General features: G+C 39.6%; 1 protein-coding gene across 1 annotated transcript in view; it reads left to right on the top strand.

The window, feature by feature from the left end:
* The first annotated feature begins 4,103 nt into the window (after positions 1-4,103).
* CUNH1orf141 (chromosome unknown C1orf141 homolog) overlaps positions 4,104-25,557 on the top strand; it is a 55,905-nt gene continuing 34,451 nt past the window's right edge. The window contains exons 1-2 of the mRNA XM_007460099.1: positions 4,104-4,195; positions 8,326-8,483. Of these exons, the coding sequence (XP_007460161.1) occupies positions 4,121-4,195; positions 8,326-8,483 (233 nt within the window). The 5' untranslated portion in view covers positions 4,104-4,120. The remainder of the gene's footprint in view (positions 4,196-8,325; positions 8,484-25,557) is intronic.

The following is a 25,557-nucleotide window of genomic DNA, read 5'->3' as shown; positions in this document are numbered from 1 at the left end:
GCCTATGTGATAATAAAGGTTGGAAGAGATTTTTGGCTAAAGGAGCAGAAGAATGGATTTACTTTTAGACCTACCTTTGGGCTACCTGTGGGAAATCTGGATTGAGTGAAGTATATAGGTTTGGAACTCAGAAGAGAGATTTTCTTTAGAAATAAATGGTATTTACTTCCAAAGCCATGGTTTGGGTTTGGAAGCTCATCCTGGAAGAATATATGGAATAGTGGAAAAGATGGCTGAACATTTAGGAACACTAGTATTTAGGAAGCGGTCTGAGAAAGAAGAGCAAGTTGAAGACATTGGCAAGGAATGTTCAGAGAAGGCAAGAGGATGTGACTGTTGTCACGGAAACCAAGAGAAGGGAGACCCATAGGGGTGGTCAACATTAGCAAAAGTTATAAAGATTCAAATAAGGTAAATAAGAGCAGAAAAGTGCCCACCTATGTATAAGACGGTGACCCTGGTGACTTATGAGAGCAGATTTAGAGGAATAGTTTAAGAGGAAGTCAATTGATGGCTGACTGAGAAGGACAAGGGATGTAAAAAATTAGAAAACCTAAGCATAGACAACTAGCTTAAGAAATTTGGCAATAAAGGGAAGATGTGAGAGAATAATGGCTAGTAAGGTTAGAGGAGGAATTTTTTTTCTTTTTTTAAATAGAAGAGACTTGAGCATGCTAAGGAGAAGAAATTGGGGAAGAAAACCAATGAAAGATAGAGGAAAGGGGATAAAAAATGGAGGTAATTCTTTTAGGAGGACAGAGGTAGTAGAACCTAGAGTATTTGGGAGGGATTAGCTTTGGATGGGAGAGGAAACACTTCTATTAAAATTAAAATACAGGTGAGATGGGAATGGTTGCCGATGAGACTCTGGCATGAGAAGTGGAAGTTGCAAGTTCTTACCTGAAATAGGAGAGACTATTTGCCTTGCCTAGGAAGATGGGTGTCACAAGAAAAATGTCTGCCAGGTGCCAACTTACTCAATAAATTTGGTAGAATACCTAGCACAGTGTCTTTCATGTAATAGAGTTAGTAGCTGGAGGCCAAATGAAATGTTGATCATTAAATGAAAATGTATGCTCATAGAAATAGGACAATGAAGCAGAATTTATGCCCATAGAAGTATAAATATGAAGCAGAAGTATGAAGCCAATATGCTGGTTTAAAATAGACATTAAGGGCTTCCCTGGTGGCGCAGTGGTTGAGAGTCCACCTGCCGATGCAAGGAACACGGGTTCGTGCCCCGGTCCGGGAAGATCCCACATGCCGCGGAGCGGCTGGGGGCCCATGAGCCATGGCCGCTGAGCCTGCGCGTCCGGAGCCTGTGCTCCGCAATGGGAGAGGCCACAACAGTGAGAGGCCCGCGTACCGCAAAAAATGAGGACAGCCACTGGACCCCTGTCATCTAAGGCCAATGCATGAGCTCACGTTCTGGCCTTGAAGTTAGAAGGCAGAGCTCCTCCAATGATGAAATGATGCATTTTTCCTCAAACACAGATCCATCTTAAACCTTTGGGTTTTTGTGTCAACGAATTTTGGTAAATCAAAAAAAAAAAAAAAAAAAAAACGAGAGAGAAAGAAAGGACTGAAACTTTCTGCCAGTGCCCTTCCTCCACTGGGAACCATTGGCACATTGCCAAAGACCTATGAAAGCATTTGCAAACTGAAAAAGGAAGTATTGGTTCCAAAATATGAAAATAAAACTGCAAAACTGAAACTAATAACATTCCTTCAATTTCATTGTCAAATTCCGTATTCTTCACTTCAAAGAAACTCATGATATGCACAGTGATTTGCCAGAAATCATACCATAGCTAAATAACTTACTCATAGCAAAATAATTTTAAATCCAAAACATAACAATTCTTTCAAATTGCAGCTCTGTGTGCGTGTGTGTGTGTAAAAATTGGGATGATGTGGTATAGCTTAAAATGTCTGATGTGATGTTAAAGATGAGGGACTCTAAAAGTAAGATGCATAAGACATTTTACCCTTTAAAAGGACCTGCTTTCCATCCCTCTCACAGTAAGCAGCATGTCTTAGTTCCCTCATGTAATTTTTACCTTCCCCAAACTTGGAAATGCATTCGTTTCAATATGCCGGTTCCTCTAGTTATTTACCTCTCTCTTTCATTTAGAAATAGAAAGCTTTGTCTCCGATAAAATAAATTTTGGTGAGAAATATAGCATCCTTCCCCATACTTGAAGTCATATTATGTTTAAGGGAAACACAGGAACTAAAATCCCTGAAGTTGTTTTTGGGATATATAAGAGGGGTGGTTCCTGAATCTGAAAAGACAGTATATAGCATCCAGATAATCTCTATTCTCTTCCAAAATCTCTCCCCTCCTCTCCTGTAGGAGACCCAGAGAGTCTGAGGCATTCACACTCTGCTAACACCCTTGCCCTGCCTCTCTCCTTTCCAACCTGCAACCCAAGGTTATGTGGTTCACAACAAGGTAGGCTATCTGCCCGCAGCCTCATAGCCCCCAAAAGCCCTTTGTCATGTTGGATTACATCATGGGACAGAGGTGAAGTATTTAGATGTAGCAAAATGTCAGAGGGCATGCTGGGATGGAAAGACACTAGCAGAGCACCAGGAATTCACTCCCAGGGCAATAGGTAGTAAAGGAAAGAAAGTAGAAAAGAGAGCTAAAAGAAACCAAATACAAAATAATATAAGCTTTTGGCATAGGATTCTTTTTTTTTTTTCTAAGTAGTTTATTCTTTTGTACTGTTTTTTTTAACATCTTTATTGGGGTATAATTACTTTACAGTTGTGTGTTAGTTTCTGCTTATAACGAAGTGAATCAGTTATACATATACATATGTTCCCATATCCCCTCCCTCTTGCGGCTCCCTCCCTATCCCACCCCTCCTGGCATAGGATTCTTAATTGTTGTCTTTTCATGCTTTATTGTCTCTGTGTGATACTGATTGAATAATATACAATATGGGAGACATCACATAAAATTTTTTTGAGCTAGAAAGAAGCTTAGTGTTGACATTGATGTTCATTAGAAATATTAATGAGTTCAATACTTTCTGTGAAATTTTACATTTAAATGCCACTGGAGCCCATTCAATTCACTGAGCAAAAATATGTCAAATGCATAAATGTCTACTCAAATTTTTAAAATAAATAAAATAGAGGGAGATTTGGTTTAATATTCCTGATCCTTGCCTCCACTCTGCCCCTAGCTATTTGTATTGCATTGTAAGGTACTTTGTGGCTTTTAATTTTCTCATCTGAAAGTGGAAATAAATTAGACCAAGTCCTGATGGCTAACACTCAGGTCCCCAAAACTAATGTGGACCATCTGACTCCAGATGAAATTTTCAGCAAATTAATTGACTGGAAAGTAAGAACTATTATGGCAACAGAACCTCACCAGTTTGGTTGCTGCTCCTTCTGTGTGACTGTTTGTCTTCTAAGTGCTGTATTAACAGTTTTGGATCATTGACCAATTTATTTTATTATTTATTTTCGGTAAGCAGGCCTCTCACTGTTGTGGCCTCTCCCGTTGCTGAGCACAGGCTCCGGACACGCAGGCTCAGCGGCCATGGCTCACGGGCCCAGCCGCTCCGCAGCATGTGGGATCCTCCCGGACCGGGGCATGAACCCGTGTCCCCTGCATCGGCAGGCGGACTCTCAACCACTGCACCACCAGGGAAGCCCCCATTGACCAACTTAATTTGAACGTAATTAACTCTGTAAATGTGAGCTCTTCTTATTTACTTTCATTGAAATTAAATCATGACAAAAAGAAAATAGGTATACATCAAGCTGCATGCCCTTGCTTCAGGTATGAGTCACATCTGGTTCTCATACAGTAATCTTGAACTTTCTCCAACTCACCTTTATCATACATTTAAAAATTCCTGGGGCCCACATGCTTCCGGGAATTCTGATCATATTAGCTTCTATCTAAAAGTCTTGGGTGCCTCTACAATTCTGTAGTTTATTCCATGATCTATACAGTTCTTTTCTTTACCTAAAACAGTATTGTAAAAGTGGATCTCTTAATTTATGCCTAAATAATTGATTGTATGTTTAAATTTAATTGCTTTGGAGATTTATTATTTTTTCCCCTCCTTTTAAAATAGGAATTTACTGACTGACAATGGCAAAAAAAATCTTAGAGAAGTTAGATATTCTGGATGAGCAAGCAAAGACACTCTTGGCCATAAGAGCAAAGGTTTGTAAAATATAGGCTAAAATTCAATTTTCCATTAAAAGGTTATCATTTCAAATGTGAACGATTTTTACTTCTTAGTTAATGATACATTAGTATGAGGCTATAAACCAATTTGTAAAAAACAATTATATTAGTTGAAAGAGTCATCTATGTAATACTATAAAGAATTAATTAAATATACAAGGTAACTTTTAGCTAGCTGCTGTATTTGGTTGTGATGTATCTAACCTGCTTTAAAAAAAAAAATCCTGGGTTTCCCTGGTGGTGCAGTGGTTAAGAATCCACCTTAACCACTGGGTTTGAGGACATGGGTTTGAGCCCTGGTCCGGGAAGATCCCATGTGCAGCGGAGCAGCTCAGCCCATGCACAACTACTGAGCCTGTGCTCTAGAGCCCACGAACCACAACTACTGAAGCCCGTGTGCCTAGAGCCCGTGCTCCACAACAAGAGAAGCCACCGCAGTGAGAAGCCCGCACACCACAACCAAGAGTAGCCCCCGCTTGCCACAACTGGAGAAAGTCCGCGCGCAGCAACAAAGACCCAACGCAGCCAAAAATAAATAAATAAAATAAGTAAATTAAAAAAAAAGAATCCTAAGCAGTCAAATAGTAAATGTGACTACTCCTATAGTTCTTACTAACCTGTTAAACATAAAAACTTGTTTAGCTGGTTCATTAAAAGGAAGAAAATATTTGGTGTAGCTACCAAATTAGAAATAAAGTTCATAGAAAATAATTAAACTAAAAAGGGTGAGTCTCTTATAAAATCCCATATAAAATATTAATAAAGAATACAGTTCTGGAACACCAGATTTTTTACCATATGTGAGCAATTTAATTTGGTTGCAAAAAGACTTGTAAAATAATATAACAATGTGAATAAATGAGGCATATATAAGGAACAATAGAGTCTGAGAAATCAAGGAAGACATCACAGAGAGAAACTCTTATGTGAATGATCATATTTGCAATTTGAAAATGAAAACGTTGGTGTTTGAATAATAATTTGGTTTCTTTTTAATTTTTCATAATTATCTCCTTTCATTCAGAAAATAAAGGAATACTGAAAAATGGAATAAATTAATTCTGTTATAGCTATCAAAATTTTGAATAGCAAACCAGGGGTAACTTGACTAAAGCAAACCTTTTAGACTTTGACACCCCAAAGTTTATTGCTTTTTTATTTTTTGTTTAAAATGAATTGTAATATACTTAAAAAAATATAATCAGGCCTTCCCTGGTGGCGCAGTGGTTGAGAGTCCGCCTGCTGATGCAGGGGACGCGGGTTCGTGCCCCGGTCCGGGAAGATCCCACATGCCACGGAGCGGCTGGGCTCGTGAGCCATGGCCACTGGTTTTGCGCGTCCGGAGCCTGTGCTCCGCAACAGGAGAGGCCACAACAGTGAGAGGCCCGCGTACCACACACACACAAAAAATATATATATATATATAATCAGAGATAAATCTATTAAATTTGTCACGAAATTCCTTTTTACATAAAATTTTAAGTTATAATTAGTAATAATAATTCTTACTTTTCCTGGGAGCTTCGTTTGGGCAAAGTATTTCCACATATTTTCTCATTTTGTGTTACTATTCATGTGTTACTGATTGAAAATTCTCTGGAGATTCTTCTAAAAGTATATATAATCATTTTTAAAACCTTTTCTTAATTTTCAAATTATACTTTTGGAAACAAGTTAAGCAACATATAGATATGTATAAAGAAAATTATATAAAAGGAAAATTTTATAAAGAAATATTAATAGTCTTTGGCCTCTTCCCTCTAATCCTTTCCTCTGAGACAGACACATTTTAGCAGTTGAGGTTTATTCATCCACATCTTTTGTACTCTTACAAAGATATACAAGTATGAATATCTGTATGTATACATACATTTATCTTTACTTATAAATATGCATAACATAAATATACATGTACATACATACATATACATTTATGAAGGTGGATTATATATTTTTTCTATTGACAAAAAAATGATATATAGTATATAAATCACTTTGGTAATTGTTTTTTAATCTTTTAAAAACTTTTATTTTGAAATAATCATAGACTCACAGGAAGTTGCAGAAATAGTACAAAGAGTTCCATGTACCTTTCACCCAGTTGACCCTATCAGTGACATCTTAGAGTTGTAGTTCAATAGCAAAACCAGTATGAGTTACATCCAACATTGACACGGGTGTATTACTGTTAACTAGACTACAGACTTTATTGAGTTGTCACCATTTTTTAACCTTCATTCGTTTGGGTCTGTAGTTTTATGCAATTTTATCCTGCTACAGATTTACAGAAATCACCACAATCAAGACACAGCACACTTCCATCCTATAAAAGAACTCCCTCATGGGCTTCCCTGGTGGCGCAGTGGTTGAGAGTCTGCCTACTGATGCAGGGGACACGGGTTCATGCCCCGGTCTGGGAAGATCCCACATGCCGCGGAGCGGCTGGGCCCGTGAGCCATGGCCGCTGAGCCTGCGCGTCTGGAGCCTGTGCTCCACACCGGGAGAGGCCACAACAGTGAGAGGCCCATGTACTGCAAAAAAAAAAAAAAAAAAAAAAAAGTACTCCCTCACGTTACTTCTTTATATTTGTATCCATGCCCTCACCTCAGTTCTCTGTCTCTAACCCCAGCAAGGACTAATCTGTTCTCCATATCTATAATTTTGTAATTTTGAGAATGGTATATAAATGGAATTATTCAGTGTGTAAAATTTTGAGATTGAATATTTCACTATGCCCCTGAGGTCCATCTAAGTTTTTGCATGAAGCAATAGCTTTTATATGATAAATAATATATAAATTTTATTGCTGAGTAGTATTCCATTATATGGATGTACAGAGTTTCAACTGGTCACCCACTGAAGGACATTTGGGTTGTTTTCAATATTTTGCTTTTGAAAATGAAGCTGGGCTTCCCTGGTGGCGCAGTGGTTGAGAGTCCGCCTGCCGATGCAGGGGACATGGGTTCGTGCCCCGGTCCGGAAAGATCCCACGTGCCGCGGAGCGGCTGGGCCCGTGAGCCATGGCCGCTGAGCCTGTGCGTCTGGAGCCTGTGCTCCACAACGGGAGAGGCCACAACAGTGAGAGGCCCGTGTACCGCAAAAATAAATAAATAAATAAATAAATAAATAAAAATGAAGCTGCTAAAAAAATAAGATGAAGTAAAACTGCTATGAATATTTGTGTACAGGTTTTTGTATGAACGTTAGTTTTCATTTCTCTGGGGTGAATGCCCAAGGGTGTGATTGCTGGTGCAGGGTCTGTCTCTCAAACTCAACAAGGTCAGAGTCACAAGCTTTGGTTTAAGTTCCCCCTCCTTGTGCGTCAGTCCAGAAACCGCCTCCAAGAAGTAAGCTAGGCTATTGCAGGGTTTACCTAATTTGTTTCCCTTTCTTCAGGGATCATGGTCCTGCTCTGCCTGTTTCCTAATGCCTGATTGTAGTTGTTTTCACATACTTTGGCTGGTTTTACTACTTGTGTATAGCAGAAGGGCAATTCCTGTAGCACTTAATCCCTCACTGGCAGAAACAGAAGTTCCCATATCCTTTGACTTCTTTTTCAAGTTTTTGTCTCTTTGTTCCTCTGTGCTGTGCTCTGAGAGAATGTTTTAAAGAAGATTTTTGGCTCCTTAACTCACTTTTTAGCTTTACGCTTTTCCCTCTTCAGTCCATCTGTATAAATATTTGAACAAAGTTCTCTTTCGAGTCCTTTCTTAACTCTATTTCTGGCTCATGTTCCACCATGTGTGTGGCTCCAGGGAGAAGAGCAGGTTGGAGAGAGCTGCCAGCTATAGTTCCAATAACTCTATGTATCAATATTATCTTTGCTAAATATATAGGTAGTTCTTAAATTCTGGACTTTAGATTTTGGAGGGAGCCTTCGTGATCATCTAGTCCAACACCCTCATTTCATAGATAGAAAAAGAGTTGGTACACAAGGCCTCCAATTTTCAGTCAGCATTATTTTTCCATTGTTGCCTGCCACATAAATTCTGTGTGTGAGTGTGTGTATGTATGAAGTGAGATTAATTTTGTCCTTTCCATACCAGATTTTCCTTATATGAAAAGTGCTCCCTTTTTCACTGAGTTATGTTTTGGATTTGCTGCAGAAAAACTGCCTTCAGAGTGAAGTAAAGAAAAAGATTTCAGTGATACCCCTGACATTTGATGTTCAGTTGGAATTTGAAAAGGATATTGCTACCTCCACATCTGACGCAGAATCAAAGATCACAAAAGACAGATCATATGGCATTAAAAAAACAAAAAGGTAATCATCATAACTACCTCAAACTTTCAGTTTGAACTTTTAAAGCATTATTGTATATTTGTCTTAGATTATGCCATCTGTATTAAATGTAGGCTTTGTCAAACAGGTATATTTCATAATGGTTATGAGTTACAATATGCTAGATTAGCATTCTGAATATTCCTAGTTTATAAAATATTTATTATAATATTTCACTATTGCAGATGATAATTGTATATAGTAATTATAATTCTAGATTTTTAAAGAAAGACTTCTTGAGCTTTAAATTAATGCCCCAAATTAATGTCAAGATTTATTTCAAACTTTAACCACTATACTGCAAAACAAGTAGGCCGAGAAAACTAAGTAAGGCAGTTTCTCTGTGTACTTACAAGGGGTAGCCTGAATATGTAATAACTGGTCTTTCACTGGCATTGTGCATATATGTAATGCTATATAATTTTCTAGGCATCAGAAATGGGGAAGAGAGCCCAGACAAAAGAAATACTCAGGTGTAGAATCAATAGGACTTCAAATCAATTGGACATTGGTGGTAGTGTGTTCTTACCTCATTTATTCTGTAGTAAATCATTGTATTAAGTGCAGTTTTACAGATGCCAAACCCAGGTCTTGATGAGGTAAAATAACTTGCCCAAAGTCACAAAGCTAACAAGTGGCAGAAGCTGGATTTAGACATAGCAGTCTGATTTCCGAGCCTATGCTCTTATCACTACCACATTCAACAGAATGATTTCCAGCTTTTGGTCTTGGTGACTAGATGTACTTTGGTGTTTTGTACTTAGGTGGAGATCATAGGATGAAAAGCAGATTGGAGTGGATAAGAGATTCGAGTGAGAAATGCTGAGCTTTATTTTGGATGTGTTAAGTTTTAGATGCCTGTGGGGCATCCAGGTGATGGTGTCTAGAAGACAATTGGACAAATGTGTCAATCTAAAATAAAACAAGATCATTTAGACTCAAAATACAGTTTACTCAGATTTTTGTTGTGTATGATTTACCAGGATGTCAGAACATGTCTCCATTGTGCAGCCATAAGAAAAAGGAGTTTGTTCCTAACACAAATAAATATTAGTGGTTTATGTAATTCAGCTTTATCACAAACTTCTTTCACTACTACTTTGTTTTTATGTAGATACAGCCAATACTTTTACTTCGAAATCATTTATAGAACTATCCATGTTAAAATAGAATATTTTAATAATACATAGAAAAAGTTGCATAAAATGGAAGTTGGGCATGTAGAGAAGGGAAAAATAATATCTTATTATATATTATGTATTATATAATTGTAATTATATATATTTGTATATATTTATATTTTTGAATTTATATATATGTATACCATTATGTGATAGCATAATATATGGCTAATGACCCATTAGAAACATTTAAAGATAACGTGCAGTGTGTTTTATGACAGTATTTTCCAGGATGATACTGTTGCTTTCCCTTTCCTTTCTGTAGTTTATAAGTAGTTTATAAAGGCATCATTGATCCTGTCTTTAGTGATGATATCAATAGCTGAGTAATATTCCTTTTGTGTTGTTTAAGTCTGGCTGAGTTGAAGTTTGAAATCAGAGTCTAAAATAAAGACAAACAGGCACATAGTTTCAAGATTCAAAGACCAAGTAAATTTTGCTTGCTCTGTGCGTGCGCACACACACACACACACACACACACACACACACACGTACGTACAGGAAAATGTCAAGAATTTACACAAGAATTAGGGTGTAACCTAGGCCAAAAGAAAGAAAATTTGGTTGAAGAAATTAAGAGGATCTAGTACATACAGATAAGTCCAACTGGCAGCATATCTACGCTCCGAGTTTTGCTTTTAAGACCACTTCTAACAGTTGCCTCTCTTCAAGTAGCTTTGTGGCAATTTTGTACTGTCACTCATGCTTGAATGACTGGCCCTAAACCAAGTTCAAATAAAGAATTCTTAAGACAACTTCATTTTAATTTTTGTTAACAGTAGCTCTGCTATCCCATACGACTGTAATTTTAATTTATTGATTTTATTCTACAAGTGTTTACTGAGTGACTACTATACTCTAGGCATATGACAGCAAGAGTGAAATATATCTCTTCAATGGAGATTCAGATAAGTGAACGGGCAAACACCAGTTGCCACAGTGAGATTCCTAATGTGAGGATCTGCAAGTTTCCTAGAGGAGGTTGCCCCTCAGGTGAGACCCAGAGAGTTAGTGAAGAGGCAACAAGATTTAAAAGAGAGAAACTGATTCCAGGCCAAGGCAATAACATGAACAAAGGGTCAAACAGAGGCAAAGGAAAGCCCAGCTCATTTGAGGAACCAAAAGTAGTTCAGTGTTGCTAGACTTGAAAGGCATATGGGGTAGAGACTGGAGATGGATTGGTAAGAAATGAGGCTAAAGGGGTAAATAAAGGCCAGATCACCAAGGCCTTATGAGCCAGGTAAAGCACTCTGGACAATCTCCTTCAGTGAGGAGCTGCTGCAGGATTTAAACAGGGCAGTGCATACTCAGATTTGGATTTTAGAAATGCCATTAAATAGCAAAAGAGGTCATTAAAAATTATGGGGGCTCCTCAGAGAACTTAAACTTTTATTAGAATTTATAGTATCTCCAGAAACTGCCTGTTCTAGGAAGCCAATCATCTTGCAGTGAGTCCTTTTTCAGCCATAGCGGAACGATTACTTAAATAACAGAGCATAAGGCGGTAAGTTTTTCCCCCATATCAACAGTGATATGCTGATTACACTGGCTATATTGCACAGATTTAATTCCTCCAAATCTTGAGATGCAGCTCCTGGTCTTATAGGTTACGTTAATTATAACAGGATACCAGCCTCCACCAGTGCTCACAAACCTCACTCCTACACTAAGCCAAGATGTCAGATCTGAGTCACACAGCTTTCAGCTTAGCCTAAACCTTACATCATAACTACCACCACCAGTACCATAGTAACTCCTGGTAACTGCATGCCTCTTTCATTTTTGATCTCTGGTCTCTTGCTATTCAAAGTGTTGTCTTCCATCCAGCAGCATTGGCATCATCCAGCAGCATTGGCATCACCTGGCAGCTTGTTTGAAATGCAGAATCTCTGACCCCATCCCAGATGACAGCTGCAGTTAACAAGATCCCCCAGGTGATTCCCATGGACAGTAATGATGGAGAAACCCTGTTCTAGCCCAGTGGTTCTCAAACATGGAGGACTAGTTAAAACACAGATTGGGGGCCCCCACTGGCAGAGTTTTTGATTCTGTAGGTCTGGGCTGGGGCCTAATAATTTGCATGTCTAGTAAGTTTCCAGGTGGGGCTGACACTGATGGTCCAGGGAAATCATCCTCTAGCTGGATGAGTCCCTCCTTTAGCTGTGTCCCACTATAACCATGCTGCCCAACACTGACATCGGTTCCATGTTTCTCCTTGGCTTGCTGAATATCATAGCAACGCTCAACCTGGTGCTACCTGATTTGTAGCTGAGCTTTGTTTTCAGAGCAGTGGTTTTCAACCCACCTGCATGTTAGTATTACCTGGGAAGCTTTAAAGTAATTGGATTCAACTTTAATTAGTTTGGAGTAGGTCCCAGGCATTACTATTTTAAAGATTTTCCCAGATGATTCTTACATAAAGCTAGGATTGAAAACCATTAAAATGCATAGGGCTTCTTTTTCAGTTACTCCCAGAAACATCTTTTCCATGTAACTACTATCTCAGGATTTCTGCATTTTTCTCGGATAAAAGGGAACTGATAAAGTTGATGGCCACAAATACCCAGAATTTGCTGGAAGGACCTTCCTAAGATTACTTTCCTGATACAGAGAGAGTTTTATAATCATTCAAAAATCTCAGTCTTTTGCCTTTCATTCGTGTATAGTCTTTAAGATTTGTCAATAAACACCAAATCTACTCTTCTTTGCAACTTTTCATAATTGGACCTTTTACAGAAGAGCCATACTCGGGCTTCCCTGGTGGCGCAGTGGTTGAGAGTCCGCCTGCCGATGCAGGGGACATGAGTTCGTACCCCGGTCCGGGAAGATCCCACATGCCATGGAGCGGCTGGGCCCGTGAGCCATGGCCGCTGAGCCTGTGCGTCTGGAGCCTGTGCTCCACAACGGGAGAGGCCACAACAGGGAGAGGCCCTCGTACCGCAAACAAAAAAGAAAGAAAGAAAGAAGAGCCCTACTCATTTTAGAAAGTTACCTGGAACATAAGAAATGTTTAAAGAGAAACAAAGTGAGTTCTTCAATACCTAAGCATTCAGTACTGGATTATCAGATGAAAATGGCAACTTTACCATTTATTAAGTGGTAAGAACTAGGAAACAATTTAGGAGTAAGTAGACAGATTTAGATTAATAGGGGCTTCTCATTAGAAGAATTATTTTCCTAAAAATAAATTCAAAAGAATATTCCTTTCAGAAATATTTTTATGACAGAAGGATAAACTTGCATACAGGAAAGATAAGGAAATATAGAGAATATGGTAATGGCCTACAGTGAAATTTAATTGGTCAAATTCCACATGAGAAGCCCGCACACCCCAACGAAGGGTAGACCCCGCTCGCTGCAACTAGAGAAGGCCCGCGTGCAGCAACAAACACCCAACACAGCCAAAAATAAATAAATAAATAAATAAGATAGTAATGAGATACACGAGCCATGTTTACATATGGCAATCATTTCGACGATAAAATCCTACGTAAAGTGCGACATAATATGTAGGTGGGTTGGGGAGAGACGGGAGCAGGAAGGAGAAGGAGGCATTTAAGTAAGTGAAAACAGAGATTCATGCCTTGCTTGCTGCTACCCACACAACTTCTCCCTTACCTGGGCACAGGCTCCTTAAATGCCCCACAAGGATTCTGGGCAGGTAACAGCCTTGCCTCCTCCGGCTCTCTGTGGAGAGAGCTTCACTTCTGGGCTGGATGCTTCCTCTTCCCTGCAGCTGGAAGAGGGCTCCCACTTATTGCTCATACCTGGAGAAACCTGAGACTCTCCCGCAAAGCTTCTCAGCAGTGGCTGCTCACTTCAGAGTATTTGGAAAATGCACTGAGCCCTGCCCTAGAGATTGTGATTTAACTAGTAGGGAAGAGTCTGGGCATAGGTGATTTTTCAGAGCACCCCGGATGGTTCTAATACAACTAGAGGTTTGAGAACCATTTCTGGAGGCCTCTTCATTTCTCACTCCCTCACCTGCCATGTGAGACCCTCTCATGACAGCTTGTTTACCACTGATCACTGCAAAAGAATCTTCTCTCACTGCCTGATACTACCTGAGTCCCAAATTAGCCTGACCTTCATAGGTGTTGCAGGAACCCACACTCACTGAAATGAGTAAAGAGAAACCACAGGTCATTTAAGGGGACTCACATGAAGGATGGAGATGAAGCCAAACAATCAAAACAGGTACCTGACTCCTAACGAGGCAGACTTATGGGAGGAAACAGAAGAGAACTTTAGAAAATATCTCTCTTAAGGAAAGTAAACAGGAGAAAAGGGTATTTAAAAAAAAACAGACATTTTTGAATCAAAAAATGAGTAGGGAAATTAAAAATAGAATACAGATGAAGACTGAATTGGTAATCTAGGAGATAAAATAAAGGCACAATCTTATAAAAACACCAAAAAATGGAAATCAGTTTGAAAAGAGACATGTAGATACATTCAGGATACTCAGTATGAAAATATATATTTAATACATAAAGCAGGAGAGTAAGAAACAGATGGTGAGGAAATAATCAAAGAAATAAGAAAAAAGTGCCCTTTGTTTAAGATAGACTTGAATCTTCAGATCAAAAGTGTTACTAAGTGCTAGACTTATGGAAAAATTACCCAATTCCAAAGGCACAGGAAAACAGCGGATAATTACAAAGGAAAGGATAGCAAATCAGTTTCATATGTCTCATCTGCATCTCTGAGGCTAGAAAATAGTAAGCCATTTTCAACTTCTAACAAAATGGCAAACCAGGAATCTGCTATTCAGATGAATCATCATTTATATTTGAGAACAAAAGAAAGACAAGTTTTTGGACATGAAAGACTTTAGAATGTAAACTGCTTATTTATTCTTTCTGAGGGACTTGGAGAAATATTTTTATCCAAATTTAAATTAAATATGAATAAAATAAAGATCCAAACTGGGTATCTTTATTACACAAAAATGCATTTGAAATTTTCCCATGGTGTCTGAATGAAATTCTGGACTTCCATCTCAAAGTGGCTGTTCTATAAAAACATAAAACATTCCAAAGAATTACCATGTAAGTGGTCCGTAAGAGATTTCAAGTTGGGAAGAGGCAGCTTTAGCTCAACCCCCATCCTCCCATCTGAGCTCTACTTTTCTCTGGGTTTCTTCCTTTGTTTGCCAGTGTCACTTCAATGGTCCATCCAAGACACATGCAGCAGCCTTCCTTTAGTTCCAGCCCATGCAGCACAAATCAAGGCCTTTACTTGTATTCCCTTTAAGTCAACTGCAACAGGATGTAATTTCACAGGGAATTTTTCTAACTATAAGACAAAAAAGTGGGAGAGGGAAAAGGATTAATTTTTTAAAATTCGAGCAGCCCCAAACCAATACAACTTACAAAAAACAGATTTATAAATTTATGCTAGTGAACTAACCTACCAAATTTATAACTCCAGTTCCATTCCTCATATTCTATGAAAACCCAGTGCTGGGCTTCCCTGGTGGTGCAGTGGTTGAGAGTCCGCCTGCCGATGCAGGGGACACGGGTTCGTGCCCCGGTCCGGGAAGATCCCACATGCCGTGTAGCGGCTGGGCCCGTGAGCCATGGCCGCTGAGCCTGGCGTCCGAAGCCTGTGCTCCGCAACGGGAGAGGCCACAACAGTGAAAGGGCCGTGTACCGCAAAAAAAAAAACAACGAAAAACAAAACAAAACAAAACAAAAACCCAGTGCTAGGAACACAGTTTTTATTCCTAGGCTTTTATCCCTTCCATTCCTTCTTCCTACTGTTGGGGGAAAATTCTCCGTGGGTCTCCTGTATTTCTGTACATCTTGTGAGCAGAAGCACTGGCTGCCTTTGTTCCTATCTTTTCAAGGACGTTTGTATGACAGACAGCCTCAGAAGACAGAGAAAGAGCCTTCCTCTGAACAAGAACAGGAATATTACTGTCCATTATAAAAGATTTGGGTTCCCTAAACTCAAGGTTCCATTCCTGTAACATAACCTAGTGTGTGTACAGGTGACATCTGGCTCTCTGCTTGTTGCCCGGTGGAATTGGGGCTCAGATAACTGGCACAGAAGGTGCTACTCCTGTTGCTGTGCATCATAAACTGTCCTTTGTCTCTGACCCAGGAGTCTTATGTCTTCTGCCAGAAGCAATGAAACTGTGGCAGGCTAACTTGCTACTCTGTAAGTAGGGCCAAATCTCCAACCTTTCACAGTTCTTCACACTACTTGGAGGGAAGGAGCTTTGTGGGTAGAATGAGAGAAAAGTTGGCCCTTCTCACAAACTGAGTGGTAAAAGTAGTTGTGGCTCATTCCTCAGTGAATAATAGAGCATCCTTATCCAGGCCCCTGTGAGCATAGAAGGAGCCTATTTATATACCCATTTTATCTATCCTATAAGTCTGTCTGCTTCTAGGTAGCAGGATTTATAATTTAGCTATACCTAAACTAAGTCCACAAGATTAATCCATATAATAAAATTTTTAAAAAGAAAGAAAACACCATGACAAGGGACTATGTAAACTAGAAAAGAAAGACGTGATTAGTTGGGGACAGAATTTGTGTAACGTTACTTTTATAAACCAAATACCTAGAACTTAGTTCAATTTATTTTTTTACAAATTATGTTAACAACTGATGGGAACATACTGTATAGCACAGGGAACTATACCTAATGCACTGTGATAACCTAAATGGGGGGGAAGTCCAAAAGGGAGGGGATATCTGTATGGCTGATTCATTTTGTTGTGCAGTGGAGGCTAACACAACATTGTAGAGCAACCATACTCCAATAAAAATTTTAAAAAAAGAATAGCAAAAATAAAAATTATGTTAAGTGTGCATTTACTGAAGGACCAAAAATAAACGAATAAATAAAGCTGTCAGGGGAGACCTTCAAGATGGAGAAGGAGTAAGAGGCGGAAATCACGTTCCTCCCCACAGATACACCAGAAATACATCTACACGTGGAACAACCCCTACAGAACACCTACTGAACGCTGGCAGAAGACCTCAGACCTCCCAAAAGGCAAGAACCCCCCCGCCATGTACCTGGGTAGGGCAAAAGAAAAAAGAATAAACAGAGACAAAAGAATAGGGACGGGACCTGCACCTCAGGGAGGGAGCTGTGAAGGAGGAAAAGTCCACACACTAGGAAGCCCCATCACTGGCGGAGGCGGCGCGGGGGAAGCTTTGGAGCCGCGGCGGAGAGCGCAGCAACGGGGGCGCGGAGGGCAAAGCGGAGAGATTCCCGCACAGAGGATCGGTGCCGACCAGCACTCACCAGCCCGAGAGGCTTGTCAGTTCACCTGCCTGGGTGGGTGGGGGCTGGGAGCTGAGGCTCTGGCTTCATAGGTCAGATCCCAGGGAGAGGACTGGGGTTGGCTGTGTGAACACAGCCTGAAGCGGGCTAGTGCACCACAGCTAGCCGGGAGGGGTCTGGGGGAAAGTCTGGACCTGCCTAAGAGGCAAGAGACCATTGTTTCAGGGTGCATGAGGAGAGGGGATTCAGAGCACCGCCTAAACGAGCTCCAGAGACCAGCACGAGCTGCGGCTATAGAGACGGGTGTGAGACACTAAGGCTGCTGCTGTAGCCACCAAAAAGCCTGTGTGCAAGCACAGGTCACTATCCACACTTCCCCTCCCGGGAGCCTGTGCAGACCGCCACTGCCAAGGTCCCGTGATCCAGGGACAACTTCCCCGGAAGAACGCATGGCATGCCTCAGGCTGTTGCAACGTTACGCGGGGCTCTGCCGCCGCAGGCTCACCCCACACTCAGTACCCCTACATCCCCGCTGCCTGAGTGAGCCAGAGCCCCCGAATCAGCTGCCCCTTTAACCCCGTCCTGTCTGGGTGAAGAACGGATGCCCTCAGGCGACCTACACGGAGAGGAGGGGGCTAATCCAAAGCTGAACCCCAGGAGCTGTGCGAACAAAGAAGAGAAAGGGAAATCTCTCCCAGCAGCCTCAGGAGCAGCAAATTAAATCTCCACAATCAACTTGATGTACCCAGCATCTCTGGAATACCTGAATAGACAATGAATCATTCCAAAATTGAGGCGGTAGACTTTGGGAGCAAATGTAGACTTGCGGTTTGCTTTCTGCATCTAATTTGTTTCTGGTCTTATGTTTATCATAGTTTAGTATTTAGAGTTTATTATCATTGGTAGATTCCTTTACTGATTTGGTTGCTCTCTTCCTTATTTTTTTTTTTTTGGTTTTGTTTTTGTTTTTTGCAGTACGCGGGCCCCTCACTGCTATGGCCTCTCCCATTTGTGGAGCACAGGCTCTGGACGCGCAGGCTCAGTGGCCATGGCCCACGGGCCCAGCCGCTCCATGGCATGTGGGATCCTCCTGGACCAGGGCACGAACCCGCATCCCCTGCATTGGCAGGTGGACTCTCAACCACTGCGCCACCAGGGAAGCCCCTTATTTCTTTTTATATAGAGATACATATGTATTTTTCCTTTTCCTCTTTTTGTGAGTGTGCATGTGTATGCTTCTTTGTGCGATTTTGTCTGTATAGCTCTGCTTTTACCATTTGTCCTAGGGTTCTGTCTGTCTTTTGTTTGTTTGTGTGTTTTTAGTATAGTTTTTAGCACTTGTTATCATTGGTGGATTTGTTTTTTGGTTTGGTTGCTCTCTTCTTTCTTTTTCTTTTTTTTATTACTTTAAATTTTTTTTATTTTTAATAATTTTAAAATTATTTTATTTTAATAACTTTCTTTTCTTTCTTTCTTTCTTTCTTTCTTACTTACTTACTTACTTTTTTTCTCCCTTTTCTTCTGAACCATGTGGCTGACAGGGTCTTCGTGCTCCGGCCAGGTGTCAGATCTCTGCCTCTGAGGTGGGAGAGCTGAGTTCAGGACATAGGTCCACCAGAGACCTCCCAGCTCCATGTAATATCAAACAGCAAAAGCTCTCCCAGAGATGTCTATCTCAACTCTAAGACCCAGCTCCAGTCAATGACTAGCAAGCTACAGTGCTGGACACCCTATGCCAAACAACTAGCAAGACAAGAACACAACCCCACCCATTAGCAAAGAGGCTGCCTAAAATCATAATAAGGCCACAGGCACCCCAAAACACACCACCAGACGTGGACCTGCCCACCAGAAAGACAAGATCCAGCCTCATGCACCAGAACACAGGCACCAGTCCCCACCACCAGGAAGCCTACACAACCCACTGAACCAAACTTAGCCACTGGGGCAGACACCAAAAGCAATGGGAACTATGAACCTGCAGCCTGCAAAAAGGAGACCCCAAACACAGTAAGTTAAGCAAAATGAGAAGACAGAGTAACACACAGCAGATGAAAGAGCAAGGTAAAAACCCACCAGACTAAATAAATGAAGAGGAAATAGGCAGTCTACCTGAAAAAGAATTCAGAATAATGATAGTAAAGATGATCCAAAATCTTGGAAATAGAATGGAGAAAATACAAGAAACGTTTAACAAGGACCTAGAAGAACTAAAGGGCAAATAAACAATGATGAACAACACAATAAATGAAATTTTAAAATATCTAGAAGGAATCAATAGCAGAATAACTGAGGCAGAAGAACGGATAAGTGACCTGTAAGGTAAAATAGTGAAAAGAACTACTGCAGAGCAGAATAAAGAAAAAAGAATGAAAAGAATTGAGGATAGTCTCAGAGACCTCTGGGACAACATTAAATGCATCAACATTCGAAATATAAGGGTCCCAGAAGAAGAAGAGAAAAAAATAAGGGACTGAGAAAACATTTGAAGGGATTATAGTTGAAATCCCTAATATGGGAAAGGAAATAGTCAATCAAGCCCAGGAAGCGCAGAGAGTCCCATACAGGATAAATCCAAGGAGAAACACACCAAGACACATAATCAGACTATCAAAAATTAAATACAAAGAAAAAATATTAAAAGCAGCAAGGGAAAAAGAACAAATAACATTCAAGGGAATCCTCATAAAGTTAACGGCTGATCTTTCAGCAGAAACTCCACAAGCCAGAAGGGAATGGCAGGACATATTTAAAGTGATGAAAGGGAAAAACCTACAACCAAGATTACTCTACCCAGCAAGGATCTCATTCAGATTCGACAGATAAATTAAAACCTTTACAGACAAGCAGAAGTTAAGAGAATTCAGCACCACAAAACCAGCTTTACAACAAATGCTAAAGGAACTTCTCTAGGCAGGAAACACAAGAGAAGGAAAAGACCTACAATAACAAACCCCAAACAATTGAGAAAATGGTAATCAGAACATACATATCGATAATTACCTTAAATGTAAATGGGTTAAATGCTCCAACCAAAATACATAGAGTGACTGAATGGATACAAAAACAAGACCCGTATATATGCTGTCTACAAATGACCCACTTCAGACCTAGGGACACATGCAAACTGAAAGTGAGGGAATGGAAAAAGATATTCCATGCAAATGGAAATCAAAAGAAAGCTGAAGTAACAATTCTTATATCAGACAAAATAGACTTTAAAATAAAGACTATTACAAGAGACAAAGAAGGACACTACATAATCATGAAGGGACCAATCCAAGAAGAAGATATAACAATGGTAAATATTTATGCAGCCAACATAGGCGCACCTCAATACGTAAGGCAAATGCTAACAGCCATAAAAGGGGAAATCGACAGTAACACAAACATAGTAGGGGACTTTAAAACCTCACTTTCACCAATGGACAGATCATCCATAATGAAAATAAATAAGGAAACACAAGCTTTAAATGATACATTAAACAAGATGGACTTAATTGATATTTGTAGGACATTCCATCCAAAAACAGCAGAATACACTTTCTTCTCAAGTGCTCGTGGAACATTCTCCAGGATAAATCATATCTTGGGTCACAAATCAAGCCTTGGTAAATTTAAGAAAATTGAAATCATATCAAGTATCTTTTCCAATCACAATGCTATGAGATTAGATTTCAATTACAGGAGAAAACCTGTAAAAAATACAAATACCTGGAGACTAAACAATACACTACTTAATAACCAAGAGATCACTGAAGACATCAAAGAGGAAATCAAAAAATACCTAGAAACAACTGCCAATAAAAACACAACAACCCAAAACCTATGGGATGCAGCAAAAGCAGTTCTAAGAGGGAAGTTTATAGCAATACAAGCCCACCTTAAGAAGCAGGAAACATCTCGAATAAACAACCTAACCTTGCACCTCAAGCAATTAGAGAAAGAAGAACAAAAAAACCCCAGAGTTAGCAGAAGGGAAAAAATCATAAAGATCAGATCAGAAATAAATGAAAAAGAAATGAAGGAAACAATAGCAAAGATCAATAAAACTAAAAGCTGGTTCTTTGAGAAGATAAACAAAGTTGGTAAACCATTAGCCAGACTCATCAAGAAAAAGAGGAAGACTCAAAACAACAGAATTAGAAATGAAAAAGGAGAAAAAACAACTGACACTGTCGAAATACAAAGGATCATGAGAGATTACTGCAAGCAACTATATGCCAATAAAATGGACAACCTGGAAGAAATGGACAAATTCTTAGAAAAGTACAAACTTCCGAGACTGAACCAGGAAGAAATAGAAAATATAAACAGACTGAACCAGGAAGAAATAGAAAATATAAACAGACCAATCACAAGCACTGAAATTGAGACTGCGATTAAAAATCTTCCAACCAAAAAAAAAGCCAAGGACCAGATGGCTTCACAGGCGAATTCTATCAAACATTTAGAGAAGAGCTAACACCTATCCTTCTCAAACTCTTCCAAAGTGTAACAGAAGGAGGAACACTCCCAAACTCTTTCTACGAGGCCACCATCACCCTGATACCAAAACCAGACAAGGATATCACAAAGAAAGAAAACTACAGGCCAATATCACTGATGAACATAGATGCAAAAATCCTCAACAAAATACTAGCAAACAGAATCCACCAGCACATTAAAAGGATCATACATTATGATCAAGTGGGGTTTATCCTAGGAATGCAAGGATTCTTCAGTATATGCAAATCAATCAACGTGATACACCGTATTAACAAACTGAAGAATAAAAACCATATGATCAACTCAATAGCATATGATCATATCAATAGATGCAGAGAAAGCTTTTGACAAAATTCAACACCCATTTATGATAAAACCCCCCAGGAAGTAGGCATAGAGGGAACTTAGCTCAACATAATAAAGGCCATATATGACAAACCCACAGCCAACATCGTTCTCAATGGTGAAAAACTGAAACCATTTCCTCTAAGATCAGGAACAAGACAAGGTTGCCCACTCTCAACACTACTATTCAATATAGTTTTGGAATTTTTAGCCATAGCAATCAGACAAGAAAAAGAAATAAAAGGAATCCAAATCGGAAAAGAAGAAGTAAAGCTGTCACTGTTTGCAGATGACATGATACCATACATAGAGAACCCTAAACATGCTACCAGAAAACTACTAGAGCTAATCAATGAATGTGGTAAAGTAGCAGGATACAAAATTATTGCACAGAATTCTCTTGCATTCCTATATACTAATGATGAAAAATCTAAAAGAGAAATTAAGGAAACACTCCCATTTACCATTGCAACAAAAAGAATAAAATACCAGGAATAAACCTACCTAAGGAGACAAAAGACCTGTATGCAGTAAACTATAAGACACTGATGAAAGGAATTATAGATGATATAAACAGATGGAGAGATATACCACGTTCTTGGATTGGAAGAATCAACATTGTGAAAATTACTACCCAAAGCAATTTACAGATTCAATGCAATCCCTATCAAACTACCAGTGGCATTTTTCACAGAACTAGAACAAAAAAATTTCACAATTTATATGGAAACACAAAAGACCCTGAATAGCCAAAGCAATCTTGAGAAAGAAAAACAGAGCTGGAAGAATCAGCCTCCTGGACTTCAAACTATACTACAAAGCTATAGGAATCAAGACAGTATGGTACTGGCACAAAAAAGAAATATTGATCAATGGAATAGGATAGAAAGCCCAGAGATTAAACCCACACACATATGGTCACCTTATTTTTGATAAAGCAGGTGAGAATATACAATGGAGAAAAGACAGCCTCTTTTCTGGGAAAACTGGACAGCTACATGGAAAAAAATGAAGTTAGGGACTTCCCTGGTGGCAGAGTGGTTGAGATTCTGCCTGCCAACGCAGGGGACATGGGTTAGATCCCTGGTCCAGGAAGATCCCACATGCAGCGGAGCAACTAAGCCTGTGTGCCACAACTACTGAGCCTGCTCTCTAGAGCCCACGAGCCACAACTACTGAACCCACGTGCCGCAACTACTGAAGTCCTCACGCCTAGAACCCATGCTCCACAACAAGAGAAGCCAGTGCAATGAGAAGCCCGTGTGCCACAACAAAGAGTAGCCCTGCTCGCGGCAACTGGAGAAAGCCTGAACGCAGCAACGAAGACCCAACACAGCCAAAAATAAATAAATAAAATTTTTTTTTTAAAAGAATGAAGTTAGAAACCTCCCTAACACCATACACAAAAATAAACTCAAAATGGATTAAAGATCTGAATGTAAGGCCAGACGCTATAAAACTCTTAGAGGAGAACATAGGCAGAACAGTCTATGACATAAATTACAGCAAGATCCTTTTTGACCTACCTCCTAGAGAAATGGAAATAAAAACAAAAGTAAACAAATGGGACCTAATGAAACTTCAAAGCTTTTGCACAGCAAAGGAAACCATAAACAAGATGAAAAGACAACCCTCACAATGGGAGAAAATATTTGCAAACGAAGCAGCTGACAAAGGATTAATCTCCAAATTTTACAAGCAGCTCATGCAGCTCAATATCAAAAAAACAAACAACCCAATCCAAAAATGGGCAGAAGACCTAAATAGACATTTCTCCAAAGAAGATATACAGATTGCCAACAAATGCATGAAAGGATGCTCAATATCACTAATCATTAGAGAAATGCGAATCGAAACTACAATGAGGTATCACCTCACATCAGTCAGAATGGCCATCATCAAAAAATCTACAAACAATAAATGCTGGAGAGGGTGTGGAGAAAAGGGAACCCTCTTTCACTGTTGGTGGGAATGTAAATTGATACAGCCACTATGGAGAACAGTATGGAAGTTCCTTAAAAAACTGAAAATAAAACTACCACGTGACCCAGCAATCCCACTACTGGGCATATGCCCTGAGAAAACCATAATTCAAAAAGAGTCATGTACCACAATGTTCATTGCAGATCTATTTACAATAGCCAGGACATGGAAGCAACCTAAGTGTCCATCAACAGATGAATGGATAAAGAAGATGTGGCACATATATACAATGGACTATTACTCGGCCATAAAAAGAAATGAAATTGAGTTATTTGTATTGAGGTTGATGGACCTAGAGACTGTCACAGTGTGAAGTCATAAAGGGAAAAATCAAATACCATATGCTAACACATATATATGGATTCTAAAGAAAAAAAAAGGTTCTGAAGAACCTAGGGGCAGAACAGGTGTAAAGATGCAGACGTAGAGAATGGACTTGAGTACGCAGGGAGGGGGAAGGGTAAGCTGGGATGAAGTGAGAGTGGCATGGACGTATATACACTATCAAATATAAAATAGAAAGCTAGTGGGAAGCAGCTGCATAGCACAGGGATATCAGCTTGGTGCTTTGTGACCACCTAGAGAAGTGGGATAGAGAGGATGGGAGGGAGACGCAAGAGGGAGGAGATATAGGGATATATGTATATGTATAGCTGATTCACTTTGTTATAAAGCAGAAACCAACACACCACTGTAAAGCAATTATACTTCAGTAAAGATGTAAAAAAAAAAAAAAGCTGTCATCTCCCAGTACTTCCACCAGACTTTGGCTTTCCTCTCATAAGCACACTGAATCTTTAAGAACATTTTGCAAAATTAGCATGTTTAAGACCTCCCCAAAGAATGTTAAAATGACCATGATTTAAGAAATTGAAGAGAAGAAACAGACAACATAAAGGCACAATATTAGTAATGAGAAAGGAGCTATGACGATGGATGTAGAAGAAATTAAAATAATTATAATGAGTACTTCATATAACTGAGCTGCTTTAAAACATGAGTCTGTTAGTGGATAATCTGGGAAAATATGAATGATGAAAATCGAATCAAGAAGAAAAAGAAAATGTAACTAAATCAATAACTAGAAAATTTTGAGAAATTGTCAAAGAACTGTCTTTTACAAAAGCAGCATCTTGGATTTCCCTGGTGGCGCAGTGGTTAAGAATCTGCCTGCCAATTCAGGGGACACGGGTTCAAGCCCTGGTCCGAGAAGATCCCACATGCCGCGGAGCAACTAAGCCCGTGTGTCACAACTACTGAGCCTGGGCTCTAGAGCCCGCGAGCCACAGCTACTGAGCCCACGTTCCACAACTACTGAAGCCCTCGTGCCTAGAGCTTGTGCTCCACAACAAGAGAAGCCACTGCGATGAGATGCCTGCACACCGCAACGAAGAGTAGACCCCGCTCGCCACAACTAGAGAAAGCCTGTGCACAGCAACGAAGACCCAACACAGCCAAAAATAAATGAAATAAAATAATTTATAAAGAAAAAAAAAGCAGCGTCTTGAAGCTATGTCAGGGTGACTCCAACGTTTCAAAGAAGTATTTAAATGGTTTCTGAGCATAGAGATGGAATAGTTCCAATTCTTTTTATAAAGATAGCTTTGAACCTCAAGTCTGACCACAAGAATATAAAACCATTGCAGTATCTCACTTATAAATATAGATTTTTTAAAAATCTAAAATAAAAATGTTAGCTTAACTGTTTCACTGCCTTTCTCAACTTGGGAACATAAAACATAAAGCAGTTTTATATTTATTTCTCCAATTTCACTCTGATCATTTTTGGTTATTAAAAGTCTGACCAGTTTAGTAT

The sequence above is a fragment of the Lipotes vexillifer genome, unplaced genomic scaffold (assembly GCF_000442215.2).
Source record: "Lipotes vexillifer unplaced genomic scaffold, Lipotes_vexillifer_v1.1 scaffold134, whole genome shotgun sequence".
Classification (NCBI taxonomy): Eukaryota; Metazoa; Chordata; class Mammalia; order Artiodactyla; family Lipotidae; genus Lipotes; species Lipotes vexillifer.
This window is presented reverse-complemented; position numbering and strand designations above follow the sequence as displayed.